At 42.9% G+C, this 22,245-nt stretch overlaps 2 protein-coding genes across 5 annotated transcripts; one reads left to right on the top strand and one right to left on the bottom strand.

The window, feature by feature from the left end:
• Positions 1-103: 103 nt before the first annotated feature.
• Positions 104-16,733, top strand: kcnc1b (potassium voltage-gated channel, Shaw-related subfamily, member 1b). 4 transcript variants are annotated; one of them, XM_070972478.1, is made up of 4 exons: positions 104-2,244; positions 5,848-6,763; positions 7,398-7,571; positions 15,208-16,733. In XM_070972478.1, the coding sequence occupies exons 1-4, from the start codon at positions 1,681-1,683 to the stop codon at positions 15,264-15,266; spliced, it is 1,713 nt and encodes a 570-aa protein (XP_070828579.1). In that variant the 5' UTR covers positions 104-1,680; the 3' UTR covers positions 15,267-16,733. The 4 variants fall into 4 exon arrangements, with proteins under 4 accessions (XP_070828579.1, XP_070828578.1, XP_070828577.1 ...); XM_070972477.1 differs by lacking the exon at positions 15,208-16,733 and adding an exon at positions 11,400-12,998; XM_070972476.1 differs by lacking the exon at positions 15,208-16,733 and adding an exon at positions 8,740-10,902.
• Positions 13,007-22,149, bottom strand: sergef (secretion regulating guanine nucleotide exchange factor). The gene is made up of 11 exons (XM_070972481.1): positions 22,073-22,149; positions 21,659-21,797; positions 20,730-20,882; positions 19,417-19,511; positions 19,204-19,264; positions 19,014-19,127; positions 18,830-18,892; positions 18,272-18,430; positions 18,004-18,170; positions 16,545-16,581; positions 13,007-14,157 (listed from the first exon to the last, which is right to left on the bottom strand). Exons 1-11 carry the CDS (start codon positions 22,112-22,114, stop codon positions 13,976-13,978), a joined length of 1,212 nt encoding a protein of 403 aa, XP_070828582.1. The 5' UTR covers positions 22,115-22,149; the 3' UTR covers positions 13,007-13,975.
• Positions 22,150-22,245: the final 96 nt, after the last annotated feature.

Consider the following 22,245-nt stretch of genomic DNA (forward strand, 5'->3'; position numbering starts at 1 on the left):
CAATCTTTTAATAATAGAACATGTTTAACACACAGAGATATGACATCATAGATCTGCATGCGCAACACTTTATTTATTTATTTTTATTTATTTTTTTGCTCATATTCAAGTGAAAGTATTTTATGAGGAAAAGATACAAAATAAGATACAAAAAATGAGCATGTTCAGAAATACATTTCCCTGGATCCGGATCCGAAATCTAAGAACTTACTCTTTATATTATGGTCTAATTTTCCATATTTTTTAATCTGCTGAAAAGTTTTTTCAGATCGAAGTAACAAACAAATATCGCCCACTCTGTAGTGAGCAACAGCACCCCCTGCTGTCGGATCAAACACAGGTGAAGGCTAATTATTCCATCAAGTGCAGCACGAAGAGTTGCGCAAAAGAAAAAAAAAACAAAAAAACAATTCTCCAAACTCTTTGTTTCAAAATATCTCCACTGTCAGTGCACGATCACACACACGTGCGCGCACGCACTCAAACACACACATACACACACTATGTGCTATATTATTACATCCTCACACCCGTATATCACGACGCTGTGAGAAGATATATGATCAGACTCTTTGTGATGTTATGGGCGGATCTGCGCGTTCATGGCTCCAGGGTCACACCTTCTCCAACCAGCTGTGCGTGAAGACAATGAGTCCCCGCTGACCGACCGTAACCCCCCGAGCGACGACGTTAAGTGAGAGGGAGAAGAAGACAAATTGGGCAACCATGACAATTTCAACAGCCTTAATTGGAGAATCTGACAGCGTGCTATAGCAAAGGCAGAGTCCTCCACTGGGCATGCTCCATCTGATGTGAGAAAAGAGCTGGGCACGGTGTGAATAACAGGCAGTTTGGGCGTATTTTGGAGAAGGTTTGTCGCCCTCTCATCTCTTTTTTTAAAACCACGCAGCGCAAAAAAACCCCCCAGTATTTTCCCTTTTAGCAAACAGACTGCGGATGTCTTCTCCTCAGCAATGCTCGAGTGAAAGGGAAAGTCTGTGCGCAGGAAGAGCAGCTCTCTGCTGAGACAAAGACCTGCCGTACAGTGAGTGGTTAGACGCAGAGAAGGAGCAGGCTGAGCGTCGGTGTGAAGGAGGTGAGTCTGCAGGCAGCAACAGAGGAGGGACTGAAGCAGCGCCGAGCCTCCATCAGGAGCCGCCGGACAGGCGCTGTCCGCTCAGCACCACCGCAGTCACCTTGCTGTGAAAGTCATAAACCTGCTCAGGACTGATCTGATCAATCACCGCAACTTGGCCAGTCCAATGAGCTGGCTTCCTTCTGCTGGCGGGGGGCAAAATTGCCAGCGTTTGTCCTTTAATCTCGACATCTTGGATTTAGCGACGATGTGACGTCCATTCTAAATGTGATGCCATTGGCTGCAATCGTTTTGGATTTCGATTCCATACCCTCCAGTGAGTCTGGCAGCTGTGCGCGTTTATGACCCCCCCCAGTTGCATGGCAGGTTCTTGTAGAAAATATGCTGCTTTAGAGGGAGTGTAGCCTGATGCGTGTCACGCTTTTCTTTCATAGCTGCTGCGAAACGACAGGTTGTTTCTGAGCGCTGCTTCCCTTACATAATTGTTTCCTCCAGTCTGCTCACTGCTGTGCATGGTTGCACGGTGCGCCTAGACTTACCTTTGCGATGAAGGGAACTTATTGGAGAAATGCCTAGGGGACGCAATGGGCCTGAGCGACGACAAGGATCGCATTGTGATAAACGTGGGAGGGATCAGACATCAGACATACCGCAGCACCCTGCGCACTCTACCTGGCACCCGCCTGTCCTGGTTGGCCGAGCCTGATGCACCCAACCACTTCGACTACGATGCCAAGATCGAGGAATTTTTCTTCGACCGCCACCCTGGCGTCTTTGCACATATCCTTAATTACTACAGGACAGGTAAACTGCACTGCCCGGCTGATGTCTGCGGGCCCCTCTACGAGGAAGAGCTGGCCTTCTGGGGCATTGATGAGACAGACGTGGAGCCATGCTGCTGGATGACCTATCGCCAGCACCGGGAGGCAGAGGAGGCCCTTGATAGTTTCGGCGGGGGGGGCCTGTTAGACCTGGCGGCTGATGATCCGGAGCCGGAGCCGGAGCATGCTGAGGATGATGTGGATGAAATGACAAGGAGGCTGGCGCAGGGAGACTGTCCTGATGCCAGGAGTGGAAGCCTGTGGAGTCGGTGGCAGAAGTATGTTTGGGCTCTGTTTGAGGACCCTTACTCCTCTAAATATGCAAGGGTGAGTTGCTTTTAAGATGTTTTGCCATGGCTTTGTTCTTCCTGTTGAACATGAGTTTTGAAACCTCATTAGGAGTTACTGGTTGCTGGTTTGAGACCGACAGAGCTGCATGGATAGGAATGTGTTTGCTTTTGTCTCTTGATTTTGAAACAAAAAGTGACGGGTCTGGGAGGTTTAGAAAGGCTTTTGAAATTGTCCTCCCAGGGGTCTCCACATTAGTGATGTGACTGTACAGAGAGAGGAGGGAGGAAAAATCAACCAAAGACCTCATCTGTCAAAATCATTCACATGCAAATCATCTGTCCCACCCTCCTCTACCTCGCAGGAGAAGATAAAGACTCAGTGTGACTCTCACAGGTCTTTGGGTTGATATTTCCAGGGCACACAGATCCCTGGCCAGGCAGCCTCTTTGGTTAAATAGGTCAGCAACACTTTAGGAAACCAGACCTTTGGCAGCACCAGAAGTTTAGTGGCAGACCTCCAAGCAAAAACGAGGTTGCTCTTAGAAGTGACATTTTTGGTCTTGGTCATGGGCACTTTTCCATCTGGGCTCAATGCCTATCGACGGTGACAATGAAATGACTTTACACCTTCTGATGTTTTTTGCTTTTTGAGCACTGCCTCCTACCAAGGCCACTGTGCTGCACGCTGGTTTAACAGCTGTAGCAGACTGATTGGTGTAATTAGTTATCAGGCCCCATCCAGCAAGTGTAAACTGTATTGACATGTTCTCACTCTTACAGCAAGCATTACTGAAAGTGCTTTATCCAACGCACGCACTCTCTTCTTTAAGATTTCACTTCCAAAGCTGAAAATTCCTCAGATGTGTCCTACATTTGTCAGTGAGCAAGACAAAGCAGATTGACAGAGGTCCACTAAGACTGGCAAGAAGATTAATTAGAACTGAGCCTCAGAGTTAATTACAGCCTCTATTCACAGTGGATACATCAGTGGAAAACCCTTGTCACTGCATATCACCGTAGGCCAGTGCTTTGACGGCAACAGTGAGAATTAGCCAATAAGGAGCAAAGAATCTTTGTCCATCACACCCTCCAGGCCCCACTGTTACTAACTGCCACAAAGACACGTAATTTACTGTAAAAGATGCTCTGATAAGATGCAGCGTTTGTTTGACAGTTTGAAGGGTGGAATGTTCAGCGCTCCAGTGTGTCAGGAGGCGTCAGCGGTCGACATGAAAGTGGATTATAAGAATGAGGCTTCATCACACTTACGTGTGCGGGCAGTGATGGTGGTGTTTACTTTTCAGCTCTGTTGCTAATTGATGTACATAGACTGGACAAAATAACAAGAGCACCCATCAGTTAGGGCTGCAGCTGAGGATTATTTCCATCATCGACATATCTGACAATTATTGTCTCGGATTAATTGAACGATACATTTGGGCGTGAAAAACGCCCCTCCTGCCTTTTCTACAGCCCAAATTGACACATTCAAACAGCTTGTCCTGTCTGACTAATAGTTTCAAACACAAAGAGACTCAGTTTACAGTCATAGAAAAACCAACTAAATCAGCAATCATTCTCATTTTGGAAACTGGAGCCACGTCATTGGGGGACATTTTCACTTTAAAAAAAAAAAAAGCCAATTATTCAATTTTGTGTTCAACAAATTCGACTAATTGTTACTGTTAGTTAACCTAAAATATAAAATATCTGTTCAAACTGCATGGTTGACAGAGCCTGATCAACTGAGCCATGACTATAACTTCTGTTCAAGGTAATTTAGAGAAACATATTCAGGAATACGCACCATGTAAATTTAGATAAAGGTAGACAAAACACTCCCAAACTAATGTGCAATTAATGAAATGAGCACAAACCAGCTGATCCAGCCTTGGCTGTTGATTCCAATCTGTTATCATTATTATTTGTTGAGTTAGTAGTTTTCATTGTGGGTGAATTGTATTGTATTATATTCTAGGGTGTACTTGTTATTTTGTGCAGTACATACTGTAGAGGGGGTGGACAAAACAACATTATGCAATCCAATACAACACCTCATGCACTGTACTAATGTCTCAAAGATACACACAAAATCACTCTCAGACCAACAAAAGAAGAACAGTAGCTTGACAGAGATCCATGTTTAAGTTATTCTGCAATTAATTGAATTAAAAGTCAAATATGCCTTTTGCCCACACATTATTTGTGCGTCTAAAGGATGGACATTTTGTGTTTTTCACAAACCCATTTCATATGTATGTGCATCAATTGCAATCACTCCCCATCTTCATCAAAACTGGCGTCTTCTTTGTTCTGTGCGAGTCGTGCCACTGAACAAAGCAGAGAGCGCCGCTGACAGAAGTCAGTGTGCTGTACAGGGGTCTGGACTATCGTACTAACATGGATGGGAAGCAGACAGTCATAAGCAGCAGTGATTTCCTCAGCAAAATGCGATGAATTGCCAGTGATGAGATGATATGATGAGGGCCTGTCTTCCATCTCGCGCTGCGTGCCTGCCTTAGTGACACACTGCGAATGGACTTCACTCAGTGGAATATATGTGCGACTTCCTCGTGCCCAGACATGCCCCACTCCAACTACTCCCTGATGCCATTCACTAGACTCCTATGCTTAACAATGCTGTGCATTAGTTTGAGAGGCACGACCGAGCCGCACTTACTCTCATAAAGACATCTTCATGCATGAACAAACAGCTATTGATCCAAATTTGCTGATTCATAAGATGATTAAGTAGCTATCCACTCTTCCTGTCTGGCTGTTTGTCTACTGACTCTGATCTATTGACTTCAGAGTCCCATTGAAAATATAGCTGCTTCTCCCCATTCAACCTACAGTACAGTGCAGGAGCTGTAACCCACTGTAAACCAGTGCAGTACAATGGGAGGAGGATAACATGAGGACAGGGTTGCAATCAATACCCAGGAGAGAATACTGTATCTGTTACACCAATGTAGTATGCATCAGAAATATCAGAGCCTAAATGTGATGAAATGTGATCATCTAATCAATACACAATGAAGGATAAGTACGCTTTTGCCATTAGGGTAAATATGGGTTTCTCATAAAAGTGTGCCCTCAGCGAGCAAGTTCAGCAAACCTCTCAGCACACTGCGATTCCCAGGAGTTCATCATCATCATCATCATCATCTGGACAGTGTGACCTTGTGTAGGGAAAGACCTACTGTAGTGCTGAAGGGAAGAGCCCCAGCTAAATTTAGTCATGAGGATTGACACTAATGTCCTGTCTGCGGCTGCCGCTTGCCTCGCTCTTTGTGATTCTGCTTGTAGCATACCCTTGAAAATGCCGTGACCTTGAGATACAGCAGAGGCGAGAGAAGCAAGAACGGCGAGCTCGCATTGATTGTCCCTTTTACAATGACACCTCTGAATCAAGACACATAGAGAGCGGAGAGAGAGAGGGCGGAGTGAGAGAGTGTCTCATTGCCACTGTAACTGTCAAGCCAGATGCCACTGTCTCAGATAATAGATTGAATTGCATTGTGTTGTGCTCAGAAGTGCTGCTGGGGCATCCGGCTTGATTACATTGCATTAATTACTGTGCCCATTCTCCTCTCTCCCCTCTATTTCATTTTCTGCGCCCTATATGTTTCCCGCTCAGTGGGTGGCTCTGGCCTCGCTGTTCTTTATCCTGGTATCCATCACGACCTTCTGTCTGGAGACCCACGAGGCCTTCAACCCCATCATCAATCGCACTGAGCTGGAGGTGGTGGACAACATCACAGTGGAGCACACCTACCAGGAGACTGAGACTGCGCTCTACCTCACCTACATCGAAGGCGTGTGTGTGGTGTGGTTCACTTTTGAATTTCTAATGCGAATAACTTTCTGCCCGAACAAATTTGACTTCATTCGGAACGCCCTAAACATCATAGACTTTGTGGCCATCCTGCCCTTCTACCTGGAGGTGGGCCTCAGCGGGCTCTCTTCTAAGGCAGCTAAGGACGTGCTGGGTTTCCTGAGAGTTGTGCGCTTTGTGCGGATCCTGCGTATCTTCAAGCTGACCCGTCACTTCGTGGGACTGAGGGTGCTGGGCCACACGTTGAGGGCCAGCACCAATGAGTTCCTGCTCCTCATCATCTTCCTCGCCCTCGGTGTCCTCATCTTTGCTACAATGATCTACTACGCTGAACGGATTGGAGCTAACCCCAACGACCCTCGAGCCAGTGAGCACACGCACTTCAAGAACATCCCGATCGGATTCTGGTGGGCTGTGGTGACCATGACCACCCTCGGGTACGGAGACATGTACCCTCAGACGACCTCCGGCATGCTGGTTGGAGCCCTGTGCGCCCTGGCAGGTGTGCTGACCATCGCCATGCCCGTCCCTGTGATTGTCAACAACTTTGGAATGTATTACTCCCTGGCCATGGCAAAACAGAAACTACCAAAGAAAAAAAACAGGCATATCCCTCGGGCTCCCCAACCAGGTTCTCCAAACTTCTGCAAGTCAAGCATCAGCTCCCAACCTCAGAGCCCCATCGCCCATGACGACGTTTTCGAGATAAAGTTTCAAGGTAAGAAAGAACGATGAGAAATATTCCAGCAAATTGTTGTCTCATCACTTCTCTGTCCTCCTCAAACAGCCACACCACTATTCAGCTGTTTCATTGTTTGTCTGTTCCCACACTTCAATCAGCTGAGGGTTCAGGCATGAGATTAAACAAACGAGTTTCCCACCGACAACAATCAATAAAATATGTGATGAAAGCGTATTTTACTCTGGACAGGAGAATAGAGAGAGCGTGAGTAATCCTGCTATTGACTTTGCACTTCTTAATTCAGTGATTCACTCCCCCTCTCTCTTAAGACTGAGAGTCTGTAATCAGCATGTATTTGTAATGTTAAGAACATGTAGTAGCAGAATAGTAGAGTCACTTGATTTCCTCTCAAATTCCTCTGGTGGCATTAATGCAAAGATATGTTTGATAGTTTGTGCTCCAAAACAAATAGAACAACAGAGTGCGAAGCAAACATCAGACAGCAGCCATACGGTGGTTAAGTTAATCCCTCTGTGCATTCAGGTCGTACGGCGTGAAAACTGAAGATATATTAAAAAATGTAGCTGATAGATTCTGAAAAACAGGCTGGTATATGAAACCAGATTTGTTTTTTCGTTTGTTTTTGTTTTCTTTATTGTTTTCTTACAAGATTCCAAGCTGAACGGTGAGGCAGCTAATGCAGCTCTGGCCAACGAAGACTGCCCTCATATAGACCAGGCCATATCTCCGGAGGAAATCTTCAGCCCCACCGAGAGAGAGCGGCCCTGCTTCCTGGTCACCACTGCTGAACGCCCCAACCACACAGGGGGCAGAGTGAGGAGGGGTACGTACAGTAACAGCCAATCACAGGCCCCCGTAAGACACTGACACCCTGTAGACCGTAGACAGGACACGTTCTTTTTGCCTCTTTGCTGAGTGTTACACCTCAGTTCCTCACAGGCACACACACACACACAAACACACACACACACACACACACACACACACACACACACACACACTCACACACTCACACACTCACACACTCACACACTCACACACACACACACACACACACACACACACACACACACACACACACACACAACTACAAACCTCTTATTACAACCTTCACACACTTTCACAGCAGCTGCTTTTCCTCAATCAGCCCTTGGGGAACTGTATATATTCCAAATCACAACAACAACAACATCTGTTCAGGCCAAGCACAATCACCACAAATGTCCAGAATTGTCTACATCTACATAATATATTTTTTGATACCATGCATAATGTAATACCCCTATTTCTTTACAAGTAAGAAAGCTATTTTCGAGATTTATATGATCTAGAATGTGTTGTCCTACATGGCTAAGAAAGTATTTATGTGCTATGTGTATACCATGTATGTATATGTGTTTTAATGATAAATACCATGCAGGATCCTGACCTACGAGTACATTCCTCTTGACCATAACGGTGCATGAAGTGTCTTGCTGATGGGTGCTATCAGTATGGTGAAGGAGCACAACACAAATAGAAGAAAGCTAATGCCAATTTATTGTTAATATTATTAAGAGCCAAATTCTAATTTACTGATTTTTACACTTTAAAATAAAGCTTTTATTTTATTTTAGTATTAATCTCCTGTAAGAAGGTCACGTTAGTCTCCAGCTGTGTGCAGCCAGCACATCAACAATAAATGGCGTACAGAATGAAATTCTGCCTGTAGCTGACAAACATTCCCCACCTGAGGTGCCTACCTTTTCAAAATCTTTTACAGTGTTATACTCCAAACCATTCCAGTACCACCCGGTGCATGCTGTTGTACTCCTGATGCACTCAATGCATGGAGAATAATAATCTGTCTCAAGTCTGTGTTGACCTGTTTCTTTGGAGACAAAAACAAGAAAGCAACAGGTGTAGTATTACCAGTGAGGAAACACCAAAACATTTTGTCATGGATTCAGTGCTGCAGTGTACTCAGAACGTTCTCTGTTTTTCAACTGAAGGTTATGAAAAGCCTTGGAGCCTTAACAGCATGTCTGGCATGAGCGGGGATGCCTCTGGAGTGTCCTCAGTGTCCGCCCTGCCCTGCAGCCCACCCTGTCTAATGCAGCACTCACATTCTCCCATCCCATCCATTATGTAGCATGGTTGAGTAGCAGACACAATGCCATTGGAAGGCCAGTCCACACTCCTTCTTATCTTTCCTGTCAGATTTTGCTTTTACACTTGCCTTCACTCCTGCTTTCTTTCATTTTTCTTTCTTTATTTTTCTGGAAAACTGTATCTTAACTGTGCTTATACTCAAGCTTCCCAAGTGTTCTCCTTGGGTGTGTCATCATATCGTAGACTAGAAAACATTGGCACATGCCACTCTGCATGGGTCACCTCAGTTGCAGACAAAGCACTGTTGTATTTCTACCACAGGCTAACCCCACTCTTTCCCTCTGTTTACATCATTGCCTGTTGCTCTGTTGCTTTTGATCTCACATACTCTTCTGCCAGTAACTTTTATCTCATCTGCTTTTTACAACTTTGTGAAAGAAACTTTCATAAGATGTACCCCCCTGCTAATAATATGCTGAACATTAACTATACATGGCTTTCAAACATATCCAAAAGGTATCATTGCCAGCTGTTAAGGAAACTCCTCTCAAGTGCTTTGTACGTTGCAAAGTAGAGACGTTATCATTCTGAAAGTGCAATCCAGACAAGAATCAATGTTATCTGAGTGGCCATCATAAAAAAAAGAAAAGAAAAAGGAAAATGATGCTCATTATGTCCAATGCAATATGGAGATGATGACAATTCCTATGATACTAGTGATGAATACATCTAATGTCAACAGAACTAAAACTGTTTGTTCATTTGCATGAACTGCATGAGAAATTATGTTCAACAAGAAGCTAACTGTATCGCAGTACCTGTAAGAAAAAAAAAAAAAGCAACTCTTTCTTTCAAAAGCTTCTAAAGCTTTGTCATTTTTTATGCATTTTGAGACAGCTTTACAAGAGACTCAGTCATAGCAGAGATTTTTATGTAGCTGCCATTCTTTGCCTTTCCCCAAATTCATATATTTATTTTCTTGTATTTATTTGACTGGGGCCTCCAACTAAAATAGTGTGATTAAACTTGAACAATCTGTCATAAAGCCAACAAATGCTGTTATGAGCATAAATTGTTTTTATACAAATATATTTAGTGGTGGTTACGCATTTTTAAACTGCATCGGTAGACTGCAGCAACTTCTAACTTGCCTAAATTAAGGCAAGACTCATGAATTCTAAAACAATGGTGCCTTCATACCTGGTGAGGCAAAGTAAAAGTGAGTAATAAATTGACATGATATTACACAAGTGCTCCCAGTGTAGCATCAATACACTTTATACCATGCTCATAACAGTGTAATGAAAGCTTTATTTTATAAGGTGCACCTTTTGCACCACCCTCGCACCCGCAATCACAGTAAAAATGCCCTCTTGGTTATTGATATTACACCATCAAACACATACTAGGATTAAACCTTTTGAGGGACATATAGCTCCATGAGGGAACAGAAAACAGCTGAAAATACTTTATAATTCCCATCTCAAGAAAATTTTTGTATGATAAAGCACAAAATATCATTAAAGGGGACAAGAGCCAAAATAGTAATGATCAGCCAGAGATGTCACAATGGCTCCTGCAGTCTGTACGTCTATTGATTTAAAATATCAATACTGTCACTGTTACATGCATTGATCCTGTCCCAATTATTATGCACAAGTCTTTCAGGGCACTTTAACAAATATTATGTTGACCAACCAGAAATGATAATTTCTAGAAGAAGATACAAGTATAGCAACTCATCTAAGTTTTGTTTTTATTCTAAATGAGCAGAGTTTTACATTTGGAGTCATGTCTCTTGTGGTAATTAATGGACGTTATATATTTAAAAAAGAAAAGAAAAAAAAACCTTGTGAAGATTTGATGTGAAGAGATGCAGGTGAATTATATGCTCATGCAATTCCAGTGGAGAAAAAAAAAAAGTACAATGCGACACAGTCTGGGATGTGGGTCTACTTGGGGAAAGGTAAATGCATGTATTTTACATTTATGCAACAGAAAAGTATTCAAATAAAATATGTAAATATAAGTCCTTGCATGAAATAAATTTTATACACAACGAGCGTTTAGACTCCGTTTTTATTCAACAGCACATGCATACATACATCCTTCCTTTCCCACTAGCTTATAGCTAGTGCTTTCAACTGCTGTTTGACCCTCTGTGTACCTGTGTCCGGGTCAAAGAGAGCAGAAAAAACAAGGTGACTGTGAGAGCATGACGCAAAGTATACAAACGCATGACAATGACCGAACTACTGTACATCAACCTGTAGAGCGCAGCATGATCGAGGCATGTTTATTAACCGACTCAGAGTCCAACCTCTGCACACAGACAGTACACCGTTGTCTGATGCCTTGGCTAAGCATGGGAAATACATGGTAAACCTGGTGGTTTACCATGCGGAACTAACGGAGCACATTTTCTTTACTCTCCAAGCTAGTGTCATTCCTCTCCTCTCCCTGCACCTCCAGAGGTATCCATCATCGCCATCATTTCCACCATTATACATAATTTGTGTAATAATTTATTTTTGTTATTGTTTTTTTTATATGTTTATAGAGACCCAGCGACAGCACCGGAGCAGACAACCAGCAGAGTCAGTTTGTGTTATGAACCATGGTGTACCAACCACTATGTGTATGACCCATAACGGCCCATCACCCACCTGATAGTCCTGTAGCATTGTTGTGTGTATTAGTATTTTTAAATGGGTGTGACAGTGGCAACCTGTACATCACAAACTCAGCATAGATGTAGCACTGAGGAAGTTTTGTTGTCAAGCCTTATGTAGGTCAGTATCTGTGACTGGTTACTGTGTTGTAATTTGTGTGCCTATTTTTGGTGTGTGCCAGTGCTGTAAATACGCTTTTATGTGTGCTGAAGTTGTGTGTACCAATGTTTTTGAGTGATCATCAAATATTTGTGTGCTTCTTCTGTTGAAAGAAAAAAAAATGTTGCTCCGATTTCAATCACCCCCTCCAGCAAAAAACTGTCACTTGTCATGTCAGCCAGACTAAACACAATAATTAACTTTGCACTGTCATGGTCACATCTTTGTAGACTTTTTGCACTGTTTTGCACCAGTGAACTTTTGACATTCCTTTTATATGTTTTCAGGCATTAAAGAGATAACATCCACCAAAAAAAATGTAACCAAAAAAAAAAAAAAAAAAGGTCATAATTAAACAAAGAAAAAAAACCCAAACACCACTCTTACCTTGTATTAATGAGGCATTAAAATGGTTAAATGTGCTGTTAGGAATTGGCAAATAATTAATTAATTGATTGAATGCTGTCATGTCCTCATATATAGCTACATAACGCCTTATAAACTGTATAAAACACATGAACTCATATCAATCTTTTTAATTGACAATCATGTAGAATTAGATTATTATTCTTTTTCTGCCCACATGCAAATTGGTATATTAGTATGTAATACTAACCAATGCCAAAACATTATTCACATTGTACCGGACAAGTGCCTCTGTTATGCAAATTCTCCTTAACATTCATCATGCTGGTACAGCTTAACCAACATGATGAATTAATGCACATTTTATTTTAGATTAGCCATCCGTCACCAGCCATTGAAAACAAGCATCAGTTCAGAACTCAAAAAGCACACAGATACGATAAAGACCCCCGTCTGGATCAGTTTCTAAAGGCAAGCAATGAGCATACGATTGAAAACATAAAGTAGAGCCATTGAGTACAGAGTACAGCTTCAATGTTTGTGTGGAGAAGTTAGTGAAAAGGGACCAACTTTTTACCAAACAACTGCAAACGCACTGCCAACAACCTTCTGAGATCTGTGTGCGGTCAGGTACAGCAGATCTGAATCTGCTGATAGATCTGAGCACAAATGGGGGGAGGGGACAGTGTGCTGGTCATTGTCCAATAAGGAATAAAAAAAAAACAGCTGTTATCATTCAATGGAATTAATAACACAACTAAGAGGCAACTAATGTGTGCCGTGAGACTTCAGAGTGTGTGTTTTGAACACTGTATTTTGTGGTTAGTTATCTCAATATAAGGTGTTCGGTGATCGTTTTGATTGGTTTGTTGTCTAGGGTTTTTTTTTTTGTGTCTTTTTTGACCAATACAGTTCAGGCTTGTACAATAAATAGTGATAAATAAAAAAAAACACAGAAATTATCATTTTTCAACGTGTTGATTTATTTTTTCAAACTAAACAAGGTAAAAGCACATTAATTTAACTTATGCATAATTCGAGTGACACCAATGCTTCTGTACATCTAATTTGCATAAACCATAAGAAGAAAATAAATTATTTTAAGTATAAAATTAAATAAATTGCAAAGATATGATCCATGAAACATTCTGAATCCTGCCTTTGCCCTTGATCACAGCACTGGCTTCAGACCTGCAGCTGGTCCCCGCTGCTGCACTGCGGGCACTTACAGCTTATAAATATGTAAGTTGGGTCAAAGGCAGCGGACAAATTTCCCCCAAGAGGGATTAAGGAAGGATACAGTATGAAAGTGGTGCAAATGAGACAAACAGAACATCAAAAAATAAGACGGACACTGACAAGATTATAAATAAGTGATGGACAGTTGCCAAAGAAAAAAAAATACTGTGCTGTGAACGTGGTAAATCACAGAGATTTTCAGTGTGAAGTGCAGAGATTGACTGCCTTCTGACACTCAAGATCACAGCCATAAAACCGCTGACATGGGAAGATAGAGCTACATCACCAGCCCAGCCTATCCCTCACATGATCCATAACGGCTTCATTCAGGAAGACAAACATGGCAGGTGGACCAGGAGCCATCGGCATGGCCATGTCCTGCAAAGCCATCGGCCCCAGTCATGTCCATCAAAGTGATGGGCTGGGCAGAGAAATGATGGCCTCTGTCCACATGTAACATAACTCAGCCTTTGTCCAACCACGCAGCAGCATATATGATGACTGCAATTTGAAGTCTGACCTTTTCAAGCTCAGGTAGCTGTAGGTAGGTGAAAGTTACTGTATATTCTAAAAGGCACTTAAAATAATCATACAGTCTGTGGGCTTTGCAAAGCACCAGTCAGCCACTATCAATCAGGAAGTCATTTTTTCTAGTCTGCGACTGCTTCATGCTGCATAAATGTTCCCACTCTGGTGCTACTTAAGTGGTGCAGTTTTGTCTTGAGTCAGTCGTCGCAGCGCACACTGCCATAGAGTGTCCGGCTCCGCAGCCAATGAGAAGAGGTCTGAGAGCAGGAACCAGCTGTGGCTGAAAGACGTCGGTTTGTGAACCGTCTCCACACATTCCGTGTTCGTTCCAGCCCCAGGAGAGCAGACGCCCCCCTGAAAAGGAGAGGGGTCATGGGTCAGTGGAGCTGACAGGAGAGAGACGGGGCTGCAGCACTGCACCATGTAGGATAAAATTAGCAGCCTGGAGAAAAAAAAAAAACCACACACACAGAAAGCACACACACACACAATCACACACGCGCAGCCTCTCTGTTCCCAGCGCTGACACTCAGCCTGTGATGAAGCCTCCCTGCTCCTCACAGCTGGTGAGGTGTTGGTGGGTGTGGTCAGGTCTGCATCACCGAGGAGACACGTGCCATGGCAACACAGTTACCTAATAGGCTCCATTGCCATGGCAACAGAAGCGAGCGTGCTTTCTCAAGGGTAACACATCTTCAAGCTTTCCCCATCCTGCAGCTGTGTGTCTTTCATGCTGTCTCTTCATCGATTTCATCGTTGGGGTTTCTTTGTCTTTCTGCCTTTCTAGCTCGTCTCAGCGGCATCAAAGATTTGGATTCACCAAGTCGCACATATGCGAGATACCATGTTAGTGTGACTTTCTGCCAGATATGGTTTATGCATGACAAACACACATGTAGCTCTGTCTTTCAGATACTGCATGTACTCACAACTGGACCGCAGTCGCCTCCATCTTTGATGTAGGTTATCCAGTAAATATCCCGGTTCTCATTTATCAGTGAGTGTGATGTGTTGAAACGTTTTGCTCTTTGGGGAAAAAGCCTGATTTTGGTGTTGTGCTTAATTCATGGACTCGCTGACTAGAGTACAGCACATCAGTGTTTCCATGGTAACAAAGTGCCTGCACAATATTCTGCACGACAAAGGGATCAACATCAAGACGCTCCAACAGTGCGATTTCCATGTAAACAAATCCTGGCGTTCGGTTTTACATTCGATGGTTTAGAATCTCACACCTTATTAGCAACACCACAGCGAGACAATCTGCAGGAGATGCCTTTTTTTTGTAGCATGCCTTACATCATACTACAGGTCTGAGATACAACAGAATCTGATCTAAGGTGTTTGTCCTTTTCCATTCCTTTTCAGTTCAAAATGTTCACATTAACAAAAATCTTTCCTCAGATTGGATGAGCTGTGCCCACAGCGTCTTTGGCCTATCTCCCACCTCTGACCACCGATGATGAATTACATACATGAGGAGCACTTCCTCAGGTGCAAACGGGCAAAGGCTGAGCAGGCAACAGATATCATGAGCAGCATGCAGTGCTCTCCGTTCCTTTCCGCCTGACCTACTTCAGCACCAGAAATAGCAGCACTCAGGTCTCTGCTTCCAATCCTGTTTTGCTATTTCATTGCTCCTGCCACCGCATTCGAGACAGGAGGAGGAAAAGAGGAGAGTGTGGCACAGGAGCGAGGTGCATGAGGTTCACATGAGCTCTCCCTTTACTGCTTCTGCTCTTTCATCACGTCACTGAACTTCTGAAAGCACAGAACAGTGCTTTGTGAGAACTGTCAATATGATGGACAGCCTGCGTTAACAATTTCCTTAATATAATGGCATATCCAGTTAACTGTTCAAATTGGTCAGAACATTAAAAGTGGATGTCCATTTGCCATTTAGCAGTGGCATCCAGTGTTTCCTCTCTAATGGAGCCCCGTGGTCGTGTTTCAATGTTCATCTGCGGTATTTATATTCATGTTGATGTAAAAAACTGGGCCACTGTTCAAAATTTAATGTGAAAGAGTTTACTTCCAAAATATTTTATAGTGCACGTCTGTGACTATGGGAAAGACTTTTGGAAAGCCTGGAAGGAATAAAAGCACATTTGATCTCTTTGTAAATGTGAGGAGGAATCACAAACCATAGATTTGGATGTCTATGTTTTGTTAATGTGGATAAAGGGCAGCTGCTCTCCAAACACTCTGGAACTTGAAGAACATGTCTGTAAATGTGTGTGTGGTTAATTCAGCACCTTTTACAGGCCTGTTCTGGTAATCGCTTCTGTCACTGATACCCATCTATCCGTACTGTAATTACTTCCTGATGCAAAGGCTACAAAGCAATGAGCTGACCTCAGAAATCCTCTTACCAGAAGGATTAATATTTCATTTTGATGTTTAACTGTAACTTATTAGACAGTTCCCTTACTAACTCTCTGGTACAGAGAGGAGGATGACTTGAAATAGTTTAGCCTCACCTATGTCTATTCCCTATTCCTTAATGTAGTTAAAGTCAGAGTCATGTCAGGTCTCTTGTTTCAGCCACTTGAACTCACTGAAACCCAGAAGTTCAAACTATTTCTGCTTAATTTCACTCTTCCAAAATGTAAACTTTCAGTGTAATTGTGTATTACATTGTCAGATGATTTTATGCTTATCTATTTTCTCCCAATAGGGCAGTTTTTGAAAATAACATAGAATAAGAAAACGTAATGAAGCCATTGAGAGAGCACACTCACCTACAATGGCGAGGTTGTGTTCAGATCCACATGCGATCTGTAGAGAAAAAGATTCGAAAAGTGTTTAAAATGCATGTTGAGAGCAGCCAATTATAAGACTGTACTATCCAAGAATTGTTATGCCAACGTGGATGCTGAGATGCTTTGTAACCAAACCTGCTCTGAAACTGAAATAAAATGCCATGTGTCAAGATGTAGTCATCTAACCTTTATTCAAAACTGCATACACAAGTGCACCCAGCACAAATAACATTAGCGACGATTTCTGCTGCATGCATTAGACACGCCCTTGCTTCACAGGGCCTCATCAGAAAGCAGAGCAGAAAACTGCGACAGCTCATTCATAAAAGCTAAAACACACTGCTGGGCTGTCCGGAGGAGTTAATGCAACTGTCTCCAGACGGCTGTGAGTGCCTGCCTTTGCGGAAAAAAGGCCATTAAAATGTAAAAGGTTTTGCTCAGCAGTCTTTCCCCTTCCTAACTGCTACAGGAATTGAGGGGACACAATTAAGTTCTGATCCTGAAAATGACAAAACATGAAATAGAGCTCTACAGAAGCCAGTTTAGATTGTTACAGCTTTATTGCAATAAAAGTCACTGAATTGTATAGATATCCTCGCTAATATAATTTGAACTGCTTTCATGAAGCAATGTTTTTGATAAAGCCTGCACCTGTGACAATGAATCGAAACACACCCATTGATTCCTGCACTGCTGGCAGGTTATAATTTGTTATCCCGGTAACGTTCATAGCCCTCATATAAGTGTGACAGTTTACTAAATGCTGACTCTGTGGGTGTGTATGTACAGTGTTAGGAGGACTAACATGGTAGGGAGGGCTGAGAGATTCATCGCCCACTCAGCTAATCCATCTTGCCTTTAGCTTTACACACGCAAGGTGACTGCACCTTGACATGCGCTAGTGCTGCTGCAATGATCTGTGCGCAGTGGAGGAACGATCCAGAGCTCGCCCTTGCACGTCCCTGACATCCACTTTATTGGAAACGATCTCCAGTCATACAGCTGCCATTAAGGCTACAGGTTAACTGCTGCGATCTTGTATTGCTCACACGTAACTGCCCTTATGGGAGCAGAGAGCTCTGCCTTCAATGAATGTAAGCGGTCCTCTGGGAGAGAGAGAGAGAGAGTGTGTGTGTGTGCGCTCTATACACACTAGATATACTGATGCAAATCATTAACAATCTAGTCTTAGATGGCCTGGCCTTCATTCACTGGCTCTGTTTTCCATCTCATACAAAATACCACCCGTATTTATTTGTGGTTATCTGCTGCCCCCTGCTGACCACACACAAACAATTTCTGGTCAATCATGAAGACGATGGCCACAACAATAAGAATTAATACAGTTTATTTACCACTCACACTTCATGTAAAACACATCTAGATATGTTTGACATGTGGCTTCTAGGTTTTTCCATCAAACACTGAGGAGTCTCACCTGTGTTGCTCCATGGAGTACTTTAACCTCTGCAGAGAAGCAAGCTTCCTGGTTTCCACCCTCTGCTGAGGGACCTGCTGACTGCCGCTCTGGGGTCTGACTGTTTGATGCTTGTCGGCCCAGCTGTCCATAATTTCCTCTGCCCCATGTGAACACTCTCCCGGTCTCTGAAATGGATGATGACTCTGTTTAGATATGGCAACTGACCTGCTAAATCCTTTTTAAACTGGTGGCCATCACAGACATAAAATGTGTTATTATGTCTCACCTGTTTGAGCAACAACATGTGTCCAGCCGCTCCACACATGGAGAACTTTCTCTCCACCCAGCAGTGAGCGCTTCACATGAGTAGGAGAGGCCAGGAAGGGCTCTGTGGTGGTCAGCTGACCATGCTTGTTGCTTCCCCACACGAACAAATCGCCGTCTCCTGCACACATGACAGGAGCAACATTACTCTTCATCCAGCAGAGGCAGCAGCAGAAAGAGCGGAGCAGTAATTGAGCGGTGCTGGTCAAGTAATTACAGGAGTGAAGGGAGGCCAGACATAATGTATGAACAGTGAAGTGGAAAACAACTCACTGGTACAACCTCTAAGTGTAAATGCTCTACGACGAAGAGCAGAAAATGCAAACATACCTTCTTTTAAGTGATAACCTCTCTTGTGTTTTTCAGGTGCTTTTTCAGCCATTCAGTTAAATTATGCACATAGTAAAACATCAGAAAATATCTTGCTGGAATGTCTACACCCAAAATCATAATGCAAATCAATTTGGGGCCTTTTAATACAGCAGCAAGTTAATGAGCATCATACATGCTGGTGTCATACCTGTAAGGCACACGCAGTGCACTGCGCCTGCAGTTACCATGTGTGAGGCCTTCTGATCGAGCCCTGCAACATAGGAACAAGTATCTTATTACATTTATCAATCATCAGAGGCACTGGAAATCAAGTAAGGCCAAAAAACTCTGTTTTCTGTAACTACTGCTACTCAGCACTAAGTACTACTCACCTGGTACCAGAGAGGGCACCGTGGAGTTGAGGTGTGATGGGACAGGGCCTGGACTGAGTGCTCTCTTAGCATGGCTGAAAAGACCACTCCCCCACTGATATACACAGCCTGAGTCTGAAGGCAGAAGAGAAAATTAGGATTCATGGATTGAATGCTAAGTAAAAAAAATATATTTTTACTGAAAACTTACCAGTAACAGCTAGTGAATGTCTGAGCCCTGCTGCTACACTCACCACTGGCTCCTTCAGATTCTGAGAACAAACAGCACAATGACATCTGAGGTGAAGTGGGGGTGGGACAGTTTTGATCACTAAGGATTGATTAAGTAAAAGCATGGCAAACATTAGAGTGGCTATATTGTATTCTTTGATGTATGTAAAATACACACTGTTCATGTGCTCACCTCCACAGCCTGCAGATCTGCAGAGTGTGTAACTGTCTGACCAACACCAAGCTGTCCAAATGCGTTGGAGCCACATGCCAGTACTCGACCACAATCTGGCAGCATGACAAAAAAAAAGAAAAGAAATATCTCTATAAATACAATGCACTGAAATTTTCAACATTTGGATGGACGGACGTTAGTCCAAGGCTCCAGCTATCATTCCCATCTTTAACATTATCGTGCTATGAGTTCTGGATAACTCCCTCAGGCAAAGTCTGCAAGATTACAGACTTGAACAAGGTGTGGCCTAAGAGGGAAACTACATGACAGCCCTTCAGCTATTTCTGGTCTCAGGGCAACCCTGATCACCTGGAATGTGACTGCATTCAGTTTATGCATGATGAAAGGCAGACATGGTCATGGTCAGAGTTGGTTGCACAAGGGTTAGAAAACAATATGCAGTGACAATATAGCTCTCTATTCTTATTACCTTGGTGGTGGAACTGGATGATCTGAGAGTCCACACTTTCTGCTTTTTCATGCACTTCTGCTTTACCCTCTTAGCAAAAAAATACCACAAACTCCTGTGAACAATGAGTCTCAATCATAAAATATTTCAAAACGAGAACAGACTCAAAGACTCTGATCAGAGGGCTTTAATGTCCTTCTTTTAATATATAAATTCAAGGTTGTCCCAAACAATTTACTCTATGTCAGTAGATGGTGCGTTTAGCCATTTTCAACAAATGAAATGCAGATTTTTGTAAATTTAGTAAGAAATTTCAATATTAACACCAGCAGTGATGTGTTCAATTCCAGCACAGTCATATAATTTAGTTTACAGCTCAAAAAACACATTTAAGCACCCCTTTGAGCGCCAAGCTGGATATATCAGCACTTTCCAAAAAATGAGTCTCCCTGTCATAATTACAAACTGGATTTTGGCATGAATGATGTTTCAACTTGGAAACTGGTCATTTCAGTTACTTCCATTTGACATAAATTCGACCACAGTCTGTGACTCTGAGGACTGATCCTACTGGCCATCTACTCTAATGCAGTTGTACTCTTGTATATATACAGTAAAACAGCTACAGTCATTTTACCCACTGGCCATGCTCTTTTGCACAATACCCCATTGCTAACTGAAGTTTTAAGTTGTTTATGACCTGTCTAATTTTTGGCTGCTAAGACATCCAGATTTTCACAGAAGGATAAATAAAATATCATTCTCTCTTATGGAACATCTTGAGGAAATGCTTAATTGTCGCTCATCAAACTATCATATCCTTCTGAGCAGAGCGCAAATCCTGGTGTGAAATGAAGCTCACCAGTGAGAAGAAGAGTAAAATCCCAACCACAGGCTACTTTTGTGGCTCTCTGTTTCAGGCTGGGACAGAGTTGAAGAGTTGAGATGTCTGCATTGTGGCCAAGTCCCAGCTGGCCTCTGTGATTCTGTCCGCACACAAATACCTCTCCATTCTCTGTCAAGCACAAAGTACACCACAAACATTTGGGAACCATGCAAGTCATTGTTAGTATGCTAAAAGTAACAGAAATACATGTTTCAAACATGGTCGAGTTAGCTTTTCATATTGGACACATTTAAGTCTGACAGTTACTTGAAGCAAGAGAGATGAGCAAAAAAGGCACAGGTAAAAAGAGAGAGATGCACACAGACTCCATACCATGTATTTGTGTTTAAATAGACAACAAACTGAATTGTTTTCTTGTTTTTTTCTTGGCAGCCTTGCACCTACAGACAATGTGCACATACAATCCTACTAGAGTAATATGAGCAAAAAAGTCTTCAATCAGGATAAAAATTTGTGAAGGACAGAATCAGTTTTCTATTTTCTTCGCAGCATATTTGGAATTTTATGTGAATTTTGTGTGTTAACGAAAACTACACAGATGTGTTTGTTATAATGGATGCTTTTCTTCCGGCTGTATATGTTTTTCCAGAAGTGTATGTGTGTCTCGCTGTATATTTTTAATATACACATGGGGATCAGACATACAGCGTTGTCTGATCCTGAGTGAGGCGAGTTAATGTGTGGCGTGACACGGAAATAAAAATAAACCAACTCTTTAACTGAGTAAACGCAACAAAATTGACATTTACGTATTTGTCCACGAGGGGGCAGCACGTGACCGCGTTTGTTCAGACTTGCTGAACATTGCTGAACACATGCGCTCAGTCGGACAGAGGCTTGAATTTATGAGGAAAAGTGCAGTTTAGTTGCGAACAGTAGCTTACCGGTGATGACCACGGAGTGACCCCCGCCGCCGCTGAGAGCCCGTACTCCCCTGCTTTGAAGAGCAGCGATGTCAGAGAGCCGGGGATCAGACTGGTCCTCCGCGTCTCCCTGTCCCAGCTGCCCGTAGCTGTTGGCTCCCTGACAGGTATTAATCATCAATACTGTGACTGACATAACTATACATGTAACTAGTAATGCTGAGGTAACCTTTAACCAAATGTTAAAGGTTGTTTGTTTTCGCTGCACTTTATACGTTGGAGGTGGTTCGCTGTTAAGCTAACGTTAGCAAAAGTGCTATGTTAACGTTCCCTACTCTGCTGTCACTCTGCTGTTGGTGAGTATTTGAGATAATTAAACTACATGGCCAGACATACGCAACACACACACTTAAATGGTGAATATAATAAACTTACCCAAGAGTATATACAAAACTCCGGCCGCGAGCTCGTTCCCATGGAGTAAGCCTGCCTAGTTACCAATGAGTACAGCAGGATTTGCGACACTGTCGTGCAGCACACTGCCAACGGAAGTTTGGCTGTTAAGGCATCTGCCAAAGTCATGAACGGGTTTTCATCACATTTTGGGT

This window comes from Chaetodon trifascialis, chromosome 10, assembly GCF_039877785.1.
Source record: "Chaetodon trifascialis isolate fChaTrf1 chromosome 10, fChaTrf1.hap1, whole genome shotgun sequence".
In the NCBI taxonomy this organism is placed as follows: domain Eukaryota; kingdom Metazoa; phylum Chordata; class Actinopteri; order Chaetodontiformes; family Chaetodontidae; genus Chaetodon; species Chaetodon trifascialis.

Bases quoted from the DNA above. Each gene is read 5' to 3' on its own strand.
- sergef (XM_070972481.1), bottom strand. From the start codon at position 22,114: ATGGGAACGAGCTCGCGGCCGGAGTTTTGTATATACTCTTGG. The intron at 19,128-19,203 runs GTAAGTTTTCAG...TTCTGCCTTCAG, and splicing joins ACATTCACTAGCTGTTACTG to ACTCAGGCTGTGTATATCAG. The intron at 18,893-19,013 runs GTGAGTAGTACT...CCTATGTTGCAG, and splicing joins GGTGCCCTCTCTGGTACCAG to GGCTCGATCAGAAGGCCTCA.
- kcnc1b (XM_070972476.1), top strand. From the start codon at position 1,681: ATGGGCCTGAGCGACGACAAGGATCGCATTGTGATAAACGTGGGAGGG. The intron at 2,245-5,847 runs GTGAGTTGCTTT...TTTCCCGCTCAG, and splicing joins ACTCCTCTAAATATGCAAGG to TGGGTGGCTCTGGCCTCGCT. The intron at 6,764-7,397 runs GTAAGAAAGAAC...TTTTCTTACAAG, and splicing joins TTTCGAGATAAAGTTTCAAG to ATTCCAAGCTGAACGGTGAG.